This window comes from Pelobates fuscus, chromosome 3 (assembly GCF_036172605.1).
Source record: "Pelobates fuscus isolate aPelFus1 chromosome 3, aPelFus1.pri, whole genome shotgun sequence".
Classification (NCBI taxonomy): Eukaryota; Metazoa; Chordata; class Amphibia; order Anura; family Pelobatidae; genus Pelobates; species Pelobates fuscus.
The window spans coordinates 224,391,509-224,406,929 of record NC_086319.1 but is presented as its reverse complement, the minus strand read 5'-3'; the positions used below and the strand labels follow the sequence as shown (position 1 = coordinate 224,406,929).

Genomic DNA, 15,421 nt, shown 5'->3' with positions numbered 1-15,421 from the left:
TTTTTATTTCTTTTACATGTATTACAAACCCAAGTTTGTAATTACAGCGCTCCACTTACAGGTGCAGGTTTTTCACTTACACCACCTTATGTACTTTGGACTTTTTTGGGTGTGGACAAGAAGGTATTTCCACACAAGTGTTTTGCGCTGCTGTAATTTATTTTTATCTCTTATTTTAGCACCTTATTGGACACACATTCCTTCCAAAAGGAGGTATATTTCACTTGTTGCATCTTGGGGCAAAGCTGTCACCATAAACCAGGAAGAACTGTAGAGGTGTGTTTCATAGTTAAAGGGACACTATAGTCACCAGCTACAGCTTATTGAATTTGTTCTGGTGAGTAGAATCATTACCTTCAGGCTTTTTGCTGTAAACACTGTCTTTTCAGAGAAAATGCAGTGTTTACATTACAGGCTAGTGATAACTTCACTGGCCACTCCTGGGTCATGGCTGCCTAAAATGCATCCAAACATTCAGTGTCTCCTCCCTCTGCATGCAGGCACTGAACTTTCCTCATAGAGATTCATTGATTCAATTCATCTCTATGAGGAGATGCTGATTGGCCAGGGCTGTGTTTGAATTGTGCTGGCTCTGCCCCTGATCTGCCTCTTTGTCAGTCTCAGCCAATCCTATGGGGGATAAAAGTATACATAAAATGGGATACAGCTGGATAAATAAAATAACAAATAATAGTGTAACACTGTTGGGTGAGGTTTGCAGTGCCCCCACTTTATATGGAACTCACAGACTCCAGCCAATCACACCCCGGTACCGGTGATATACCACCAATTTTAAAATATCTATTTTATTAAATTTATTTGTAATAACTGATTTTTTTACCTACCTGATTCCTGATTTGGATCCAAAAGCACTATTCTGAGTGAGAAACCAGACTTCCCCTGGGGGGGATGGCACCCTTAATGCGTTCTTTTCATCTGGAGTCTGTGAGTTCCATATAAAGTGGGGGCACTGCAAACCTCCTCCAACAGTGTTGCACTATTGTTATTTTTTGTTGTGGATATCCACCTCTATCCCATTTTCTGTATACTTTTATATCTGTGTGAGGTCAACATCAGGGAAGGGACATTGGGAAGATGTTATACTAGATTAAATAGTTTTTTCCATATACTGTCACTTTGGGGTGTATTGGACACATTTTGTGTTTTATAATCCTATGGGGAAGCATTGTGGTTGGATCAGGCTACCACTTCTGCTGATGTCAGCAGGCAGTGGGCAGGTCTAAAGGAAACAGGAAAAAAGTAAGCAGCTCCAGACTTGAATACAAGTAAGATTTTACTATATTTAGGGAGGCATGAGGGGACCAGTGTGGCTAGATATGGTGGTTTTAACCCTATAGGGTTAGGAATACATGTTTGTGTTCCTGACCCTATAGTGCTTCTTTAACCTCCACTGCTGTACCTTTCCACTCTCCAGTGAATTAACTGTTAAGCCGTAGATCTATACGAGATGTAAAACAGGTCAGTTGGTAAAAAAAAAATAAAAAATGATGCGTAGGTGTTTTTTAGTTTGTTTTAAATACATCTTATTATTTTTTCCAATTCTCCAATAAAATATTGAGTAGGTTGTATTGTTAAAGGGATACTACAGTCGCCAGAATAACTACCGCTTATTGTAGTTGGTCTGGCGAATATAGTCGGTCCCTGCAGGCTTTTTGCAGTGAACACTGTCTTTTCAGAGAAAAGACAGTTTTTACATTACAGTCCTCCAGTGGCCACTACTCCGACAGCTACTACAGGAGCAGCACTGCCATTCAGTGTCTCCGCCCTCTGCATGAAAACACTGAACTTTCCTCATAGAGATGCATTGATTCAATGCATCTCTATGTGGAGGTGCTGATTGACCAGGGCGGTTTTTGGCTCAACTCCCGGCTCGCTTCCTGGGCTAAGATCATCAGAATTGACAATCTTAGCCAATCCAATGCTTTCCTATAGATGATGTGATTGGCTGAGGTCATCACTTCTGATGTCAGCCAAGAGGCAGAACAGAGGCAGAGCCAGCACCAGCAAAAAGGAATAAAGATGAGATTTTACTATATTTAGGGGAGCAAGGAGGGCTAGATAGTGTATTAATCACTACAGAGTCAGGAATTCATGGTAATGTTCTTGACCCTCTAGTGTTCCCTTAAAGGGACACTGCAGGCACTGTATCTGCTTCATTTTATTAAACTGATTATAGTGTCCGGAGTTCCCAAGTTCCATAATTTCATTCAGCATTAAACAGCTTTTCATATTTTTATGTTTCAATGCTAAATTAGAGTCCTCAGCAGCCCCTCCCCTCTGTGCTACTTCGGCGAATGAGGAAGTATTAGCATGAGCAGGAATGGGCAGCTATGATTGGCTAAGAGTGTCAACTGTCGGTTGTTAGCCTACCAGAGCTCCAACTGACGGTATGAAGGGTATGACTACAAGGAAGTGTATAATCTCTGCCTTGGCCACATCTCCAGAATAGGCCGGACTTTGGGTGGCCTGGATCCCTTACTTAGTGTTAAACTGCTCCTAAAATGATTTAACATTTTGTGGAGAGACAGTGCCAGGGGGCTCCAGGCATCATAACCAATTCAAAGAGATTAAATGTAAAATTATAGTAAATACAGTGTCCCTTTAAGTAATAACTATTTTATGAATGTGTGGTTAATTTCCAATTTCATTCTAGATGTGAACATCAAGACATCTGGTACTGGCTATGTAAATGTCAAACAAATAGAATGTGACAGCTGCCAGGTAGAAACTGAAAGAGGAAACAGCATTCTACAATCTATCAAGGTAATGTTATGTTAACAGCCTTTAAGCCTACATGTGAACTGCCCCTTTTGGAATTGCATAATTTGGGACTGTATTTTTTAAGATTGTGATTCTATTTATTTATAGGCTATAGTAACCTTGCACCCCCTAGGCACTAGCCACTATATCGTATTTCTTAGAAGAAAATATTATGAAGAAAAAAAATAAGAAGAATACACATAGTCTGGGAATAAAATGTGATGCACTTTTAAAGTGTCAGTCTAAGCACCATCACAACATATCCAGATTTTTAACTGCTTACAAGACCTAAACTGGCTATTGGGGAAACTAAATTACACATGAATTAGATTTTTTTTTTCCACAGGATTTTCTCCCTAAATTAGAGGCAGTGCAACAATGGGGATATCGCCTTCTCTTGCAGAAAAATAGGCAAACAGAACTGTAAACAACTTAAAAAGATTAGACCCCTCCTCATCCACCACCTTTTTACTATGTAGCCAGCTGTCTGCCTGCCTTTGACAGGGTAGGCAGGTAGGACTTACGTTTTATTTTTACAGGCGTGGTGAGGTGGCCAAGGAAGGCTCCAATTGACTCGGAAGCAGCCACATGCGGGCCAGGTGCCTGTGTTCCACACTTTTATTTCCGCCCAGTCTGTGCCGTGTGCCAGAAGTGCCGTTCGTGTGTGCATGCTCAATGCAATCTCTGCACTTTGGTACCAAATTCAAACAGGAAATCCTTATAAACTATTTAAACCACAACTACCTGGCAGTCAAATGTTGTTCAGTTTTGTTGTAGCACTAACCAGCCTTCCAGCACACCCACAGGCCTAACAAGGTAGGACTTTTTGCTTTTGTTTTAGGCCTGTTGTACCCTGCATAGTATAGCTTAGCTATTTTTTTTTCTCTAGTATGTATAATCCTGAGACTTCAGAGAAACGTGTGGAAAAAGGAAAGTCCAAACATCTTATTTGTGCATCCTAGAAATAGTCTATGCCTGATGGTTATAAAAAGAAATTCTAAGAAAGCTGAGTTTTCTGTCTTTGTTCCAGTCCAGTCTCCAGCAAACTGTTTGTTAGATAAGGGAAGCAGCTATTCAAGTAGCTCAGTTGTCTGCCACTCCTTAATGGAATGCAAGACCCTCACAGAAAAATAAGGAAGGTAAACAGGAAGAGTTTTCCGACTCAGTCAAAATTCCTCAGGTAGTTCACCTTCTGAAGATTTGGATGCTTCATCTGATATGGATTTTGCCTTTTCTGATGAGTTCTTACATTAACTCATATGTGACGGTAGTCCACATCACTTGGAACTTCAGAACTTATGTTTTAGTCACCCTGTGCCCATTATAGGTGCAGGGTGTGTGTTAAATATTTTGTCTGCTATGGTGCCTGTGTAGCGCCCTCTGTTGGTAGCAACAGCAATTTGCACTACCTGAAAAGCAAGGCTGGTTAATTTGCATATTCAGGTAGATTTTCATATTGCTGTATCTGCAGGCAGGAGATGTTTTGAGTTTATTATTGTCCTCCACCCATATATAAATGTCATTATAATTCCCTCTGTTTTCTGAAATGTTTTGGTTATTTGTGTTTTACATAAGTTTGTCACAGCAAGCTTTGTGTAACGAACGTATGGCTAGTCCCAAGTAAAATAAAGTATTGCATGTTATTTCCTTTTGGAACTTGTGTCCTGTGTGGCTACATGATCCCTCTAGCCCTAAGATAAATCAAGAGAGCTAGGCCTGGGAGCCGCAATTGCTTTTGTAAAGGCAATACCTATAATCACTGTAAGATATAATCACCTACCTGGAAGGAAAGCTGCGGTGGAATAGGCAGATGGGACAATATCTGCCTGGAAGGAGAACTGCAGCCTGGTCGCTTAGAAAAGTTCCAGAAGGACCCCAGTCAAGCTGCGGTGACTGGGGCAGAAGCACTTCATGTTTACTGGTTCCAGCTAGGGAGCGAGCTTGGTTGAGGTACCCATCTGGGGTACAGAGAGCTCCGTCACATCATTAAAGAAGTTTCTTTGTGTATGGAAGATAATGTAGATTCAAGCAAACTTAAACTGAAATCCTTTTTGTTTCACCCTAAGCCTAAAGGTCTCATGCTAAGAGAGTGGAGATTTCCCTCCAACAATAAGAAATTATCTTATGAAGATCTTCTGAAAGTCAACGTACCTATTGTGCAGCTATGTAAGAAGACCTTCCTGCCTATTGGAAACTCAAGTGGGTTGCTGGATGCCATGGGCAAGAGAGAGGTTGGTCTGCAGTCTCTGCATCCAAACTCTCCTTATGTGATATGCCATTCGAACAAGTGAAACAGTTTGGTTTTCAACTGGATGATCTTCTAAAACAAATGGCAGAAAAGAAAAAAGCACTCCCAGAAGAGAGAAATTATTTTTGTAACAAGATATTCTTCAATAAAAGTAGATCCTCTTACATAACTTCATTTTGTAGGACAAATTCACACGGCACTTTGATTACGAGAACAAATACAAAGGCAAGTTTGTGGGAAAACAAAAAAGGTGTAAGATGTGGCAGACCGCATGGTACCCCAACTAGGTACCAGGCGGTCTGCTAGGGAAAACAACAAGACAGGAAAGAGGGGGAGAGGCACATAAAACAATACATTCAACATATTCCTCCTCTATGCCTGAGAGATAATTGAGTCAGGAACTGTACAAACTCAATAATCTCCAGGTACAGAAAAATAAATGCATTTCACAACACCCCAAAAGTACCCCCCAAAATCCATGGAAAAACCACAAGTCACATCCCCGGATAGCCCTGATCTGAGTGACCATCATATCCAAAAATCACTAAGATCGGTTCAGCGGTTCGGAATTTCCATAGAAGTCAACTTTTGACGACCGCACACATGGCTTCTGCCCAAAATAGTTCCGTAAGAAAAGGAGTAGCAGTCGGTCAATTTCGAGAGTCCAAAACTGAACTAAATACCAACCGATCCTCTGGCTCCTAAGTAGCGATTGTTCAACTAGTTCATGTGAAAAATCCTACAGAATGGCACTCTCCTGGCTTGCATAGCAACAAACCAGGCGTTTGTTACAGTTCTGCGAGTTAGTGTCCGATTTTACACCACTGCCTGCGTTCGTGCGCACAAAATGGCTGCCAACTCAGTTCCCACGTGTTCGTGAATATGAACGGCGGCCACCCTGCCAAACACTTAAAATCCATGATGATTGAGGTGTCAGGAGAGGTCAGTAGGTGGTTAACAAGCACAGGTGATCCGCAGTTCGTGGGTTTGTCCGGTTCCCGAACAATATTGGGAAACCACACACACAGTCTTTTAACAGGTCTTTTACATGGCCATTAGTCCTTGGGCAGGAGGCTAGCCAGCAGGCTCCTCCAGGAGCTCGTGGCAGAGGCATCTTTGCCACAGAAGACTACTATAGTATTTAGAAAAATGGAGCGATATAACCAACAAATGCATCCTTTTTGTTATAAGAAAAGGGTATCACATAGAATTCAAAAGACCTCCTCAAAGTGAGTTCATTTGTTCCAAGGTTCAATCTCCCATCATGTCAGAAAATCTCCATCTAGAAGTTCAAAACCTGGTCCAGAAAAGAGATACTGTAGAACCTCAGCCTACAGTCTACTACTTACTGTAGACTTTTTCCCTTCGTATAGTGGCAGTACTTACAAGTGGGATGTTCCTTCTGGTTCTGGACAAGAAGCTCCCCCTTCTTTTGAAGATAATTGTTGTGCTCCGCCTGCTGCCTCCATAAAACCTGCGAGCCAGAGTACCACTCCAGTTCTTCTTGTCCCGGCAACGGACGGACAAGTTCCCCACAGTACAGGTGGAGAATGGTGCGGTCAGCACAGGCTGCTGACCGGGGAGGTGAGTGCCCGATAGCTCCCGGGCGGGAACTGAGCGGCAACAATACTTCCGGTTTCGCGGGTAAATCACTATTTGTGGCATCTCTGTGAGTTCCCGGGCGGACCTCCATCTTGGAGCATTATACATGCGCACAGCGGTGAAACACACGCCCGGGAGGCGTTGCGTTCCACCGAGCACAGAATTGTGCTACTGCGCATGCGCGAAACGGTGTTCGTGTTTTTGGCGCCAAATTCAAAATTTGGTGGCATATAAAGCTGTGCAGAACCTTTCTGACCCCAAGGGTGGGTGTACAGTCCTGGTTCTCCGTGTCACCAGCCCTCCTACACAGTTCTTAGGTGGTTTGAGGTGAGATTTAATCTTAAAACTCTCCTTTTGTCACATATCACTATTGCATGCTCATATATATTATAATATAATATAATATTCTGGTGTTTTTTCCCTTACCAGATATGTCCAGTCCTATATCTCCGGACAAGGCAGATAAAGACAAGATGTCAGCATCTGTTCCTAAAAAAGCCACAAGCAAATCTAAGCACTTATGTTGTCTGGAATGTGCTGTACCTCTACCTGACGGATGTTGCAAAAAGACATGCAATCAGTGCTCTACGGAATTGCTAGAAAAAGCCAAGCAGACTGATATGGCATCCTTCCTGGGCTGGTTTCAGGAAAATTTGTCCCAGACATTTGAATCTTTTAAAGATGCTGTGAAGAAAGAACCGGCTATTCAAGAGAAGCTGCCTAAGAAACGTAGGAGAAATAGATCTCCTTCTCTGTCTGATATTTCTTCAGGAGAATGCTCTGTTTCTTCACCTTCTGATATTTCCAGCATAGCTTCAAGTGTGGAAGAGGGGTTTCCACCAGAAGAGCGTAAAATGTTTTAATTAAATAAGTAACGACAGCTGTACGAGAACCAGAACCTACCAAGGGTAAGGTTAACCCCCTTAAGGACACATGACATGTGTGACATGTCATGATTCCCTTTTATTCCAGAAGTTTGGTCCTTAAGGGGTTAAAGGTTTCCTGATGCCCCCTAAGATAATAGATCTCCTTCATAGAGATCTACGTCAAAAGAGTAGGAGGACGCCTTTGGTTCTTTGCCCACGAATGGGAAAAGAGTACATCAAACGGGTGGATTATCAGAACAGTTTCAGAAGGTTACAGAATCAAGTTTTCCATAAGGCCACAACCATCCTTCCTACTGTCAAACTATCCTTCAAGGAAGAAATCAGAGGCACTCCTATCAGAAGCCCTTAACCTTTTAAGGAAAGATGTTGTAGAGAAGGTACCCAAACGTTGGGAATTTCAAGGAGTTTACTCCCGCCTGTTCCTGGTTCAAAAACCAGACGGATCCTTTCGTCCTATCCTAGACCTAAAACAGGGCAACGCCTGCATACCGTATCAAAAGTTCCGTATGGAAAATATTCTGTCTCTCACATTTTACAAAAAGGGGATTGCATGGCAAAGTTAGATCTAAAAGGACTTTTTCTACTATTTGATTAAGTGAAAAATCTTCCGATCACATGACATGTCTGGACGAATCACGTTGACGCTATGACGTCAGGAAAACCGGAAGACACCCGATCGCCATCTTGGAATCCCGGATGAGGAAAAAAGTGCCGAAAAATTCGAAGAGAACTGGGGGCTCTCAAAGTATTTTTATACTATTAATGTAAATGTTTATATAGTTTATGATGCCCAGTTAGGGTTATAATGTTGGATAATAATGTTTTTAGTAGATTGTATGAATTTGTATTAATTTGACCTTCCCAATATGGCGGAGGCAAGTCGGAAAGACCATATATGGTCCTCCAACCAATCATGTGTTTAGGATTGTTTAATTAATTTATGTGTATAAAACAGAATGAAATGTAACTTATGGATTATGCACCTGAGGAAGACCTGTCACGGCCGAAAAGCGTTGTGCCTTTGTTCTTATTAATTTTTAAACCAGTAAAACCTTTTTTACTTTACTTTATTCTGCTGTTGTCCTTTGTGGGGGAGAGAAAGTGCCTTATCACCAAGAACCAGTGGAGATAGCTTGAATAAGCTTATTATTCACATGCCTTTACAGCCAGAGCCTGCTTCCTAAGGCTCTGCAGATCGTGAGTGACCCATTACCTTTGTTTTCACTCTGCTTATTAAGTGTAACCGTATTATACTATGCTTTTTTCTTGAATTCTAGGTTCAAATCAGGATTCACTGAATATAAGTATAATCTGTTTATTATCTATTTTCTGTTGCACCTCCCAAAATCCAATTTGCTAGATCTAAAAGATGCTTACCTCCATGTTCCGCTTTCAGAATCTTCCCGGAAGTTTCTCAGATTTGCGGTCTTAACAGGAAGGCGAAGAATTCTTCATTTCCAATTCAAGGCTCTACCCTTTGGCCTGTCCTCGGCTCCTCTGGTATTTACGAAAATCCTGGCACCCATAGCAGCAACTTTACGTCTGAAAGGTATCTCGATTGTTCCGTACCTGGACGATTGGTTCTTAAAAGCCCAATCAAAACAACTTCTAAACTATCATCTCGAAATCGCTATGAAGGTTTTAAAAGAACACGGTTGGCTCCTGAACCAAAACAAAATCCAAGTTGATTCCTTCACTGAGTCTAGAATTATTGGGTCTTCAGGTAGAATCACAGTCCCTGTCTCTTTTTCTACCATTAGAAAAACAAAGGAGGATTTTCAAAGCGGTGTCAAGGCTGCAGAAAAACCCAAGCTCCATCAGGTTACTGGGCCTCCTCACTTCTGCAATTCCGGCAGTGGCGTGGGCAAAGGCGGAATCAAAACCATTGCAATGGGACATTCTTTCACAATGATCACGAAGACAGGAGGATCTAGACTCTGCCTTTCACCTATCCGAAGTGGTAAAAAAAACAACTAAACTGGTGGAAAGAAAGAAGCAACATTTCAAAAGGCCTCTCGTTTGCACAAAAACAATGGATTACGACAACCACCCAAACTGGTTGGGGCGCCCATCTAGGTTCTTAGTTCCATCAAGGTCTTTGGAACAGGGAAGAGGCATGCGCTTCCTCAAATTTCAGGGAGTTAAAAGCAATATGGAAGGCACTGAAATCCTTCAGTTCAGTCATCACCAATCAGGCAGTGAGGATTCAGTCGGACAACGCCACTATAGGGGCTTATTTAAATCACCAAGGAGGCACAAGGGTGAAAGCTGTACAAGATCTCTATCGTATAATGTCTTGGGCCCAAGCGAATCTTCTCGCAATCTCAGCTACCCAAATCAGAGGGTCTCTAAACGTTATTGCAGACGACCTCAGCAGGAGTCATTGGTCTCAGGCAGACTGGGCACTATCAAACCAAGTTTTCTTGGAGCTGGTTACCTGCTTTGGCAGGCCAGATATAGACTTGATGGCCACAAGGAGAAACAGAAAAGTGCAGAGATTTGCTTCTCTCCAAGCACAAGATTACCCAGATGTTTTAGACGGTCTATCGATCACTTGGAACTTCGATATGGCTTATGTTTTCCCCCCTTTAGCTCTTATTCCACGATTTGTTCAGAAGATAAGATGGGAGAAGGCAAGAATTCTAGCAGTCCTGCCCTTCTGGCCGAACAGGAGTTGGTTTTCAGAAGTGGAAACATGACCATCTCACGTTGGTCTCTCCCAATCTCTGCCAACGTGTAAGAGAATGTGACTCTTCCCGTAGAAACCCTGGAAATGTTCCACCTGACGGCATGGTTGCTGCAAGGCTGATCCTCCAAGGACATGGTCTTTCAGACCACTTATGTGACGTTTTGCTGTCTTCTGTCCACTTGTCCACTTCAGGGTTTGGATGAAGTTCAGAGCCTGGTGTTCCATTCGAGGTTCGGATCCTGCCAAAGCATCAGTCACGGAAATTCTTTCCTTTTTGCAGGATGGGTTTGAAGCCGGCCTAGGGGTCTCTACACTCAAAGGCCAGATTTCAGCTCTAAGTCACTTCCTGGTTCGTGACATTGCCTCAGACCTGCTTGTCTGAAGGTTTGTTAAGTCCATACGGCTGAAGAGGCCTCCCAAGTTAGTACCTTTCCCTACCTGGGATTTGTCTTTGGTGCTTCAAGCCCTTTGTGAAACACCGTTTGAACCATTACTGGAGGTCCCCATCAAGTTGCTTACCTTCAAGACGGCTTTCCTGGTGGCTATCGCCTCAGCTAGGAGGATAGGTGAGATCCGGGCTCTATCTTACTCTCCAGATTCACTATTTTTTTATCAAGATAAAGTGGTCCTGCACCCCAGGCCTTCTTTTTTGCCCAAGGTTATCTCAAATGCTGCTATGTACCAACCTATTATTCTTCCGGCGTTTTGCCAGTCTCCTACATCGGATCTTGAAAGAAAGTGGCATCTCCTTGATGTTAGAAGAGCCCTGAAGATCTACCTTCAGAAGACTCAGGGGTTTAGGTCCTCAGACCATCTGTTTGTCTCCTTTCAGGGCACTAACAAGGGTTGTGCTGTCTCCGGATCCTCTTTAGCCAGATGGCTGACAAATACCATCAGGTTGGTTTATCAATCCAAAGGGATTCCTCTTAAATTTCTGTTAAAGGTTCTATGGCAACCTCCTGGGCTGAAAGAGCAGCTGCCTCACCTGAAGACATCTACAAAGCGGCTACTTGGTCTTCCTTGCATACCTTTATTAAACATTATAGGCTGGATATATTCTCCTCATCTGAAGCTGCTTTTGGGCGTAAGGTGCTACAGGCAGTGGCCTGCTGAGTCCCCACCCTTTGTTTTATTTGCAGGGATCTTGCTATATCCCACTTCTAAGTACTGCCACTATACGAAGGGAAAAACAGTAATTTTACTTACCGTAAATTCTTTTTTTCTTAGTATAGTGGCAGTACTGGCTTTCCCTCCACTTTCATATGGATTAAATGACTTTGCATTATTCAGTCTCCGTTTGGTTCTTTTGTATTACTGGAGTGGTACTCTGGCTCGCAGGTTTTATGGAGGCAGCAGGTGGAGCACAACAATTATCTTCAAAAGAAGGGGGAGCTTCTTGTCCAGAACCAGAAGGAACATCCCACTTGTAAGTACTGCCACTATACTAAGAAAAAAGGAATTTACGGTTAGTAAAATTACTGTTTTCTAGGTCAAGAAACCAGATGGCTCATTCAGATCAATATTGGATCTCAAAAAAAGTCAGCCATCACATTACAAAGAATATCATCCAAGAAGCGGATTAGTTGAGTTATTTGGATCTAAATTATGTCTATCTGCATATTCCAGTTGGCTTCAGCAACTGGGGATTGGGGGGTGGGAGGGAGAGGAGACCTTTTAAAGATTGCTTGTTCATCCCTATAGTTGCACTGTCTCTAATCTGGAGGGAAAGACAGATTTTTTTTTTTTACTCACAGTAAATTTCTTTTTCTTACAGATTTGACAGTGCACATCTAATTCCCTCCCGTGTTTAGTTTAATAAAATATTGTTTTGCTTGAGTTTGGCTTGTGTACTTTCTGGAGGCCATAATGGTGTCTTTTATAGTAAGAAGGTTGAGGATGAAGAGGGGCTTAATCTTTAAGTTGTTTTTAGTCTGCCTGCCTATTTTAATGTAAGAGAAGGGGATATCCCCATTGTTGTGCTACTTCTAATCTTAAGGGATAATACATTTACGGTAAGTAAATATTTTGTGATATCACATGTGTGCTGCAGGTGGTTTGTTAGCTGAGCCACTAGGCAGGGACTAATTTATTGCAGTTAAGCCATAACTGTTGTCTATAATCATGGAGTGGGGTTTAATTGTCATGAAATTAATATATGTTTGAAATCTACAAAGCAGTTGTGGAAAATAAATAACAGGGTGGGACCTGACTGCCATGCTGTGTAGAGCTGTTTCATTGGAGCTCCTCTGAACTTTACATAAATATCCTGATGTAAAGCTCCTAAATAGCTGATTTTCAGACCGAGGCAGAGCTGCTCGAAACCCATGTACCCCCTCCCCTTTGGACCGGTGGAGATAATCCCGGTCTTCACCAACTTGCTGATAGCCTTTATTGAGTACTTTTTGGCTTGAATCGTGCTGCTACCTTCTCCATGATGCAAAATGGCGGACGCTACCCCGAGGAGCAGACTTGGAGAAACTGAGCTCTGGCCTGGATTGCCAAATTTGACAAAATATGTATGCATTTCTGGGAGACTCTTGCTAGACTGAATGCCCAATCTAAAAGAAACACCCTGTGCAGACAACAAGGTGGCTGTGGAAGAAGTGACATCCACGTGTCCAAGCCAGGCCCATGGCCACAAAAAGATTCTAAGCAGGCGAGGTACCTCTACCACATGTAAAATACAGGAGAGCTCATCTAAGGCCTACTTAGCCTCCTGCTGCCATGTAAATTTGCAGTCGTCTCTGGCATACTGGAATAGGGAATATGAGATGCTGGACCCGTGAATTGGAAGTGCCGGTGGGGTGTGGTCCCTACTGATCAACCTTGGGGGCTTCAAGGCTGCACACTAACGCTTAACCCTGTTGATAGAACTACCTGAAAGTTGGTTCTTCCTGTATAGCATGGGAGTTGACTGACTAGGCATGATGAAAACGAGTGTTCATGCCTGCATATTTCCAGCCAGAAGGCAGTATAAGGCTTAGTCAACCATTATTTGATAGCAACTCTTACCTTTTTATGTGGTGCAATCTCTGTTGAAGGTTAAATGTTATACATGCAGGAAATTGTTAATCACTTTATTTCAGCTGCTGTCGGTGGTCAAATAATAGTTACTCAAATTTTGCTTATGATTAATGCTATTTTCTTTATTGCTGATTTATATCAGTATTTAAGGGATACAAACATGTATTCCTGACACTGTAGTTCTAAATGCGCCATTTAGGTCACCGCCCCCTGCCCTTGACAATGTTAAAAAGGTGAAAAACTCTCCTTAGTTCCACCTTATCATATCAATAAATAATATAAATTGCAAAATAAATAACATTATATATAATATATACATATTATGTTATGAATAGTGCAGATAACATTAAAACCTCTTTGTGTGTTGTCAATGCAGTTAATAATTTTATTTAAAGTTAAGCGTACTATAAGTTGTCTTCCTACTTCTTAGAGATTTGCATTGCAGTGAGTTTGCGTTTATCTATATGCCCCAAAATGCTTATTTTGCGTTAGTATTGTGACATTCCGTATTGCCCTTGAAAGCCACATTTGTAGTTTTTACTTCTCTTCCAAAGACCGGTATAGACTGTGAATAAAATCTAAAAACAAAATTTGATTATGTCCCTTTTTTTCTATTCTATTTTGATTATGCCTTTATGCTCATTGTGCATGTTTTTGTTTAATGTTAAATTAATTTAAAAAAAAAAAAAGAGGAAAGTAAATTTGGTCTCTCTTTGGAAAACATGGTACATTTTTGAATTGTCTAACTGAGAACATTAAATATGGTGCTTATTTAGCTACTTGTTTCTTTAAGAAAACAAAATCATTGTAAATCAGTTTTTTTGACATTATTCATCACTAGTGTGTGTTACCATTGTAGGGTCACAACATCCACGTACATACTAAAGGAGGCAAAGTGAAATGCCTGGGAACGGTTCATGGAAATGTGGATATTCAAGCTTCATCTCACAGTGTAAGCGAGAAAGGAAGATACCGTCACTTGAGGTCAATTGTAATTTTGCTTTCAGCTACTAAATCTCCATTATCCAGGAAATGTTATTTGTAACATGTATATAATTATTAATTGTTTGGGCTCTGCTTCAAAATCGAGTGTTCCAATTCTTCCTTTATTATAAAGGACACCAGTTGGCTCCTCCAACTTTAGGCTTTGATTTAGTGGTTATGTTGCTTGGGGTAGTCCTCATAAATACATGAGATTATGAAATAATTAATTATCTGTTCACATTGACTTACCTGTATTAGGCCTTTATTTTTCTTCCCACAGGAACGGTCTCGTCCAACAAACAGATATCACATGCATAAACTACTAGTCTATTCAATAAAATGTGAATTGTCAGGAATTGAGAGTGAATTTCAAAATTTAGACCAAAATAACTGAATTGAAAACATTTTGGCATGTGGACTGGTCGCATTTGACAGGTCTAAAATTGTGAGAGGAAACGGGAGGGTATATTTTATTATATATATTATCAAAATACACGTACAATGATATTGATTAAATATATATATAATTTTCATTATTTATATATATATATATATATATATGTATATATAATAAAAAATAAATATATAAATATGTTAAAAAATAAAATAAAAAATAAATAGATAAAAAATATATATACATGCATAATTTCGTTCTAACTGTATTTTAAAATGAATATATATATTGATATCCAAATACATGTAGAACAAAATAATATATATATCTATATACAGAAGTATATACGTATATATCACTATATATATATATATATATATATATATATATATATATGTGTGTATGTATATATATATATATATATATATGTGTGTATGTGTATATATATATATATATATATATGTGTGTATGTATATGTAGAAAGGCCATTAGGCCTGAATTTCTGAATTTGTGTATTTAAACACCCAACCCCTACTCACCTTTGACGTTCAAGTTCAAGTGTTCCTTGTTCTACTTCTGGTTCGCGAGTCTAAACGTGCGCGTCATTTCCGGTCCGGACGTCCCCTGTATCAGCTGCACGGCTGTATCCTCCGTGCTACCAGCGGTCCTGCTCAAGTGCTACCGGCGGTCCCGCTCTGTACTACCGGCGGTCCGGCAGAATCCCCCGGTCTGCTTCCTGCCTAATTGTGAGTCCTCTCATTTCCGGTCCCCTCCACATCGCTCGGTGGTTCAGCAGGGAACCGGAAGACTAT

General features: G+C 41.1%; 1 protein-coding gene across 2 annotated transcripts in view; it reads left to right on the top strand.

Moving 5' to 3' along the window:
* Nucleotides 1-15,421, top strand: part of FAM185A (family with sequence similarity 185 member A) — a 54,440-nt gene that overhangs the window by 2,767 nt on the left and 36,252 nt on the right. Inside the window, exons 2-3 of one of the 2 annotated variants that reach the window (XM_063448147.1) lie at nucleotides 2,675-2,784; nucleotides 14,091-14,183. In XM_063448147.1, the coding sequence (XP_063304217.1) occupies nucleotides 2,675-2,784; nucleotides 14,091-14,183 (203 nt within the window). The remainder of the gene's footprint in view (nucleotides 1-2,674; nucleotides 2,785-14,090; nucleotides 14,184-15,421) is intronic. The other variant, XM_063448148.1, reaches the window with a different exon arrangement.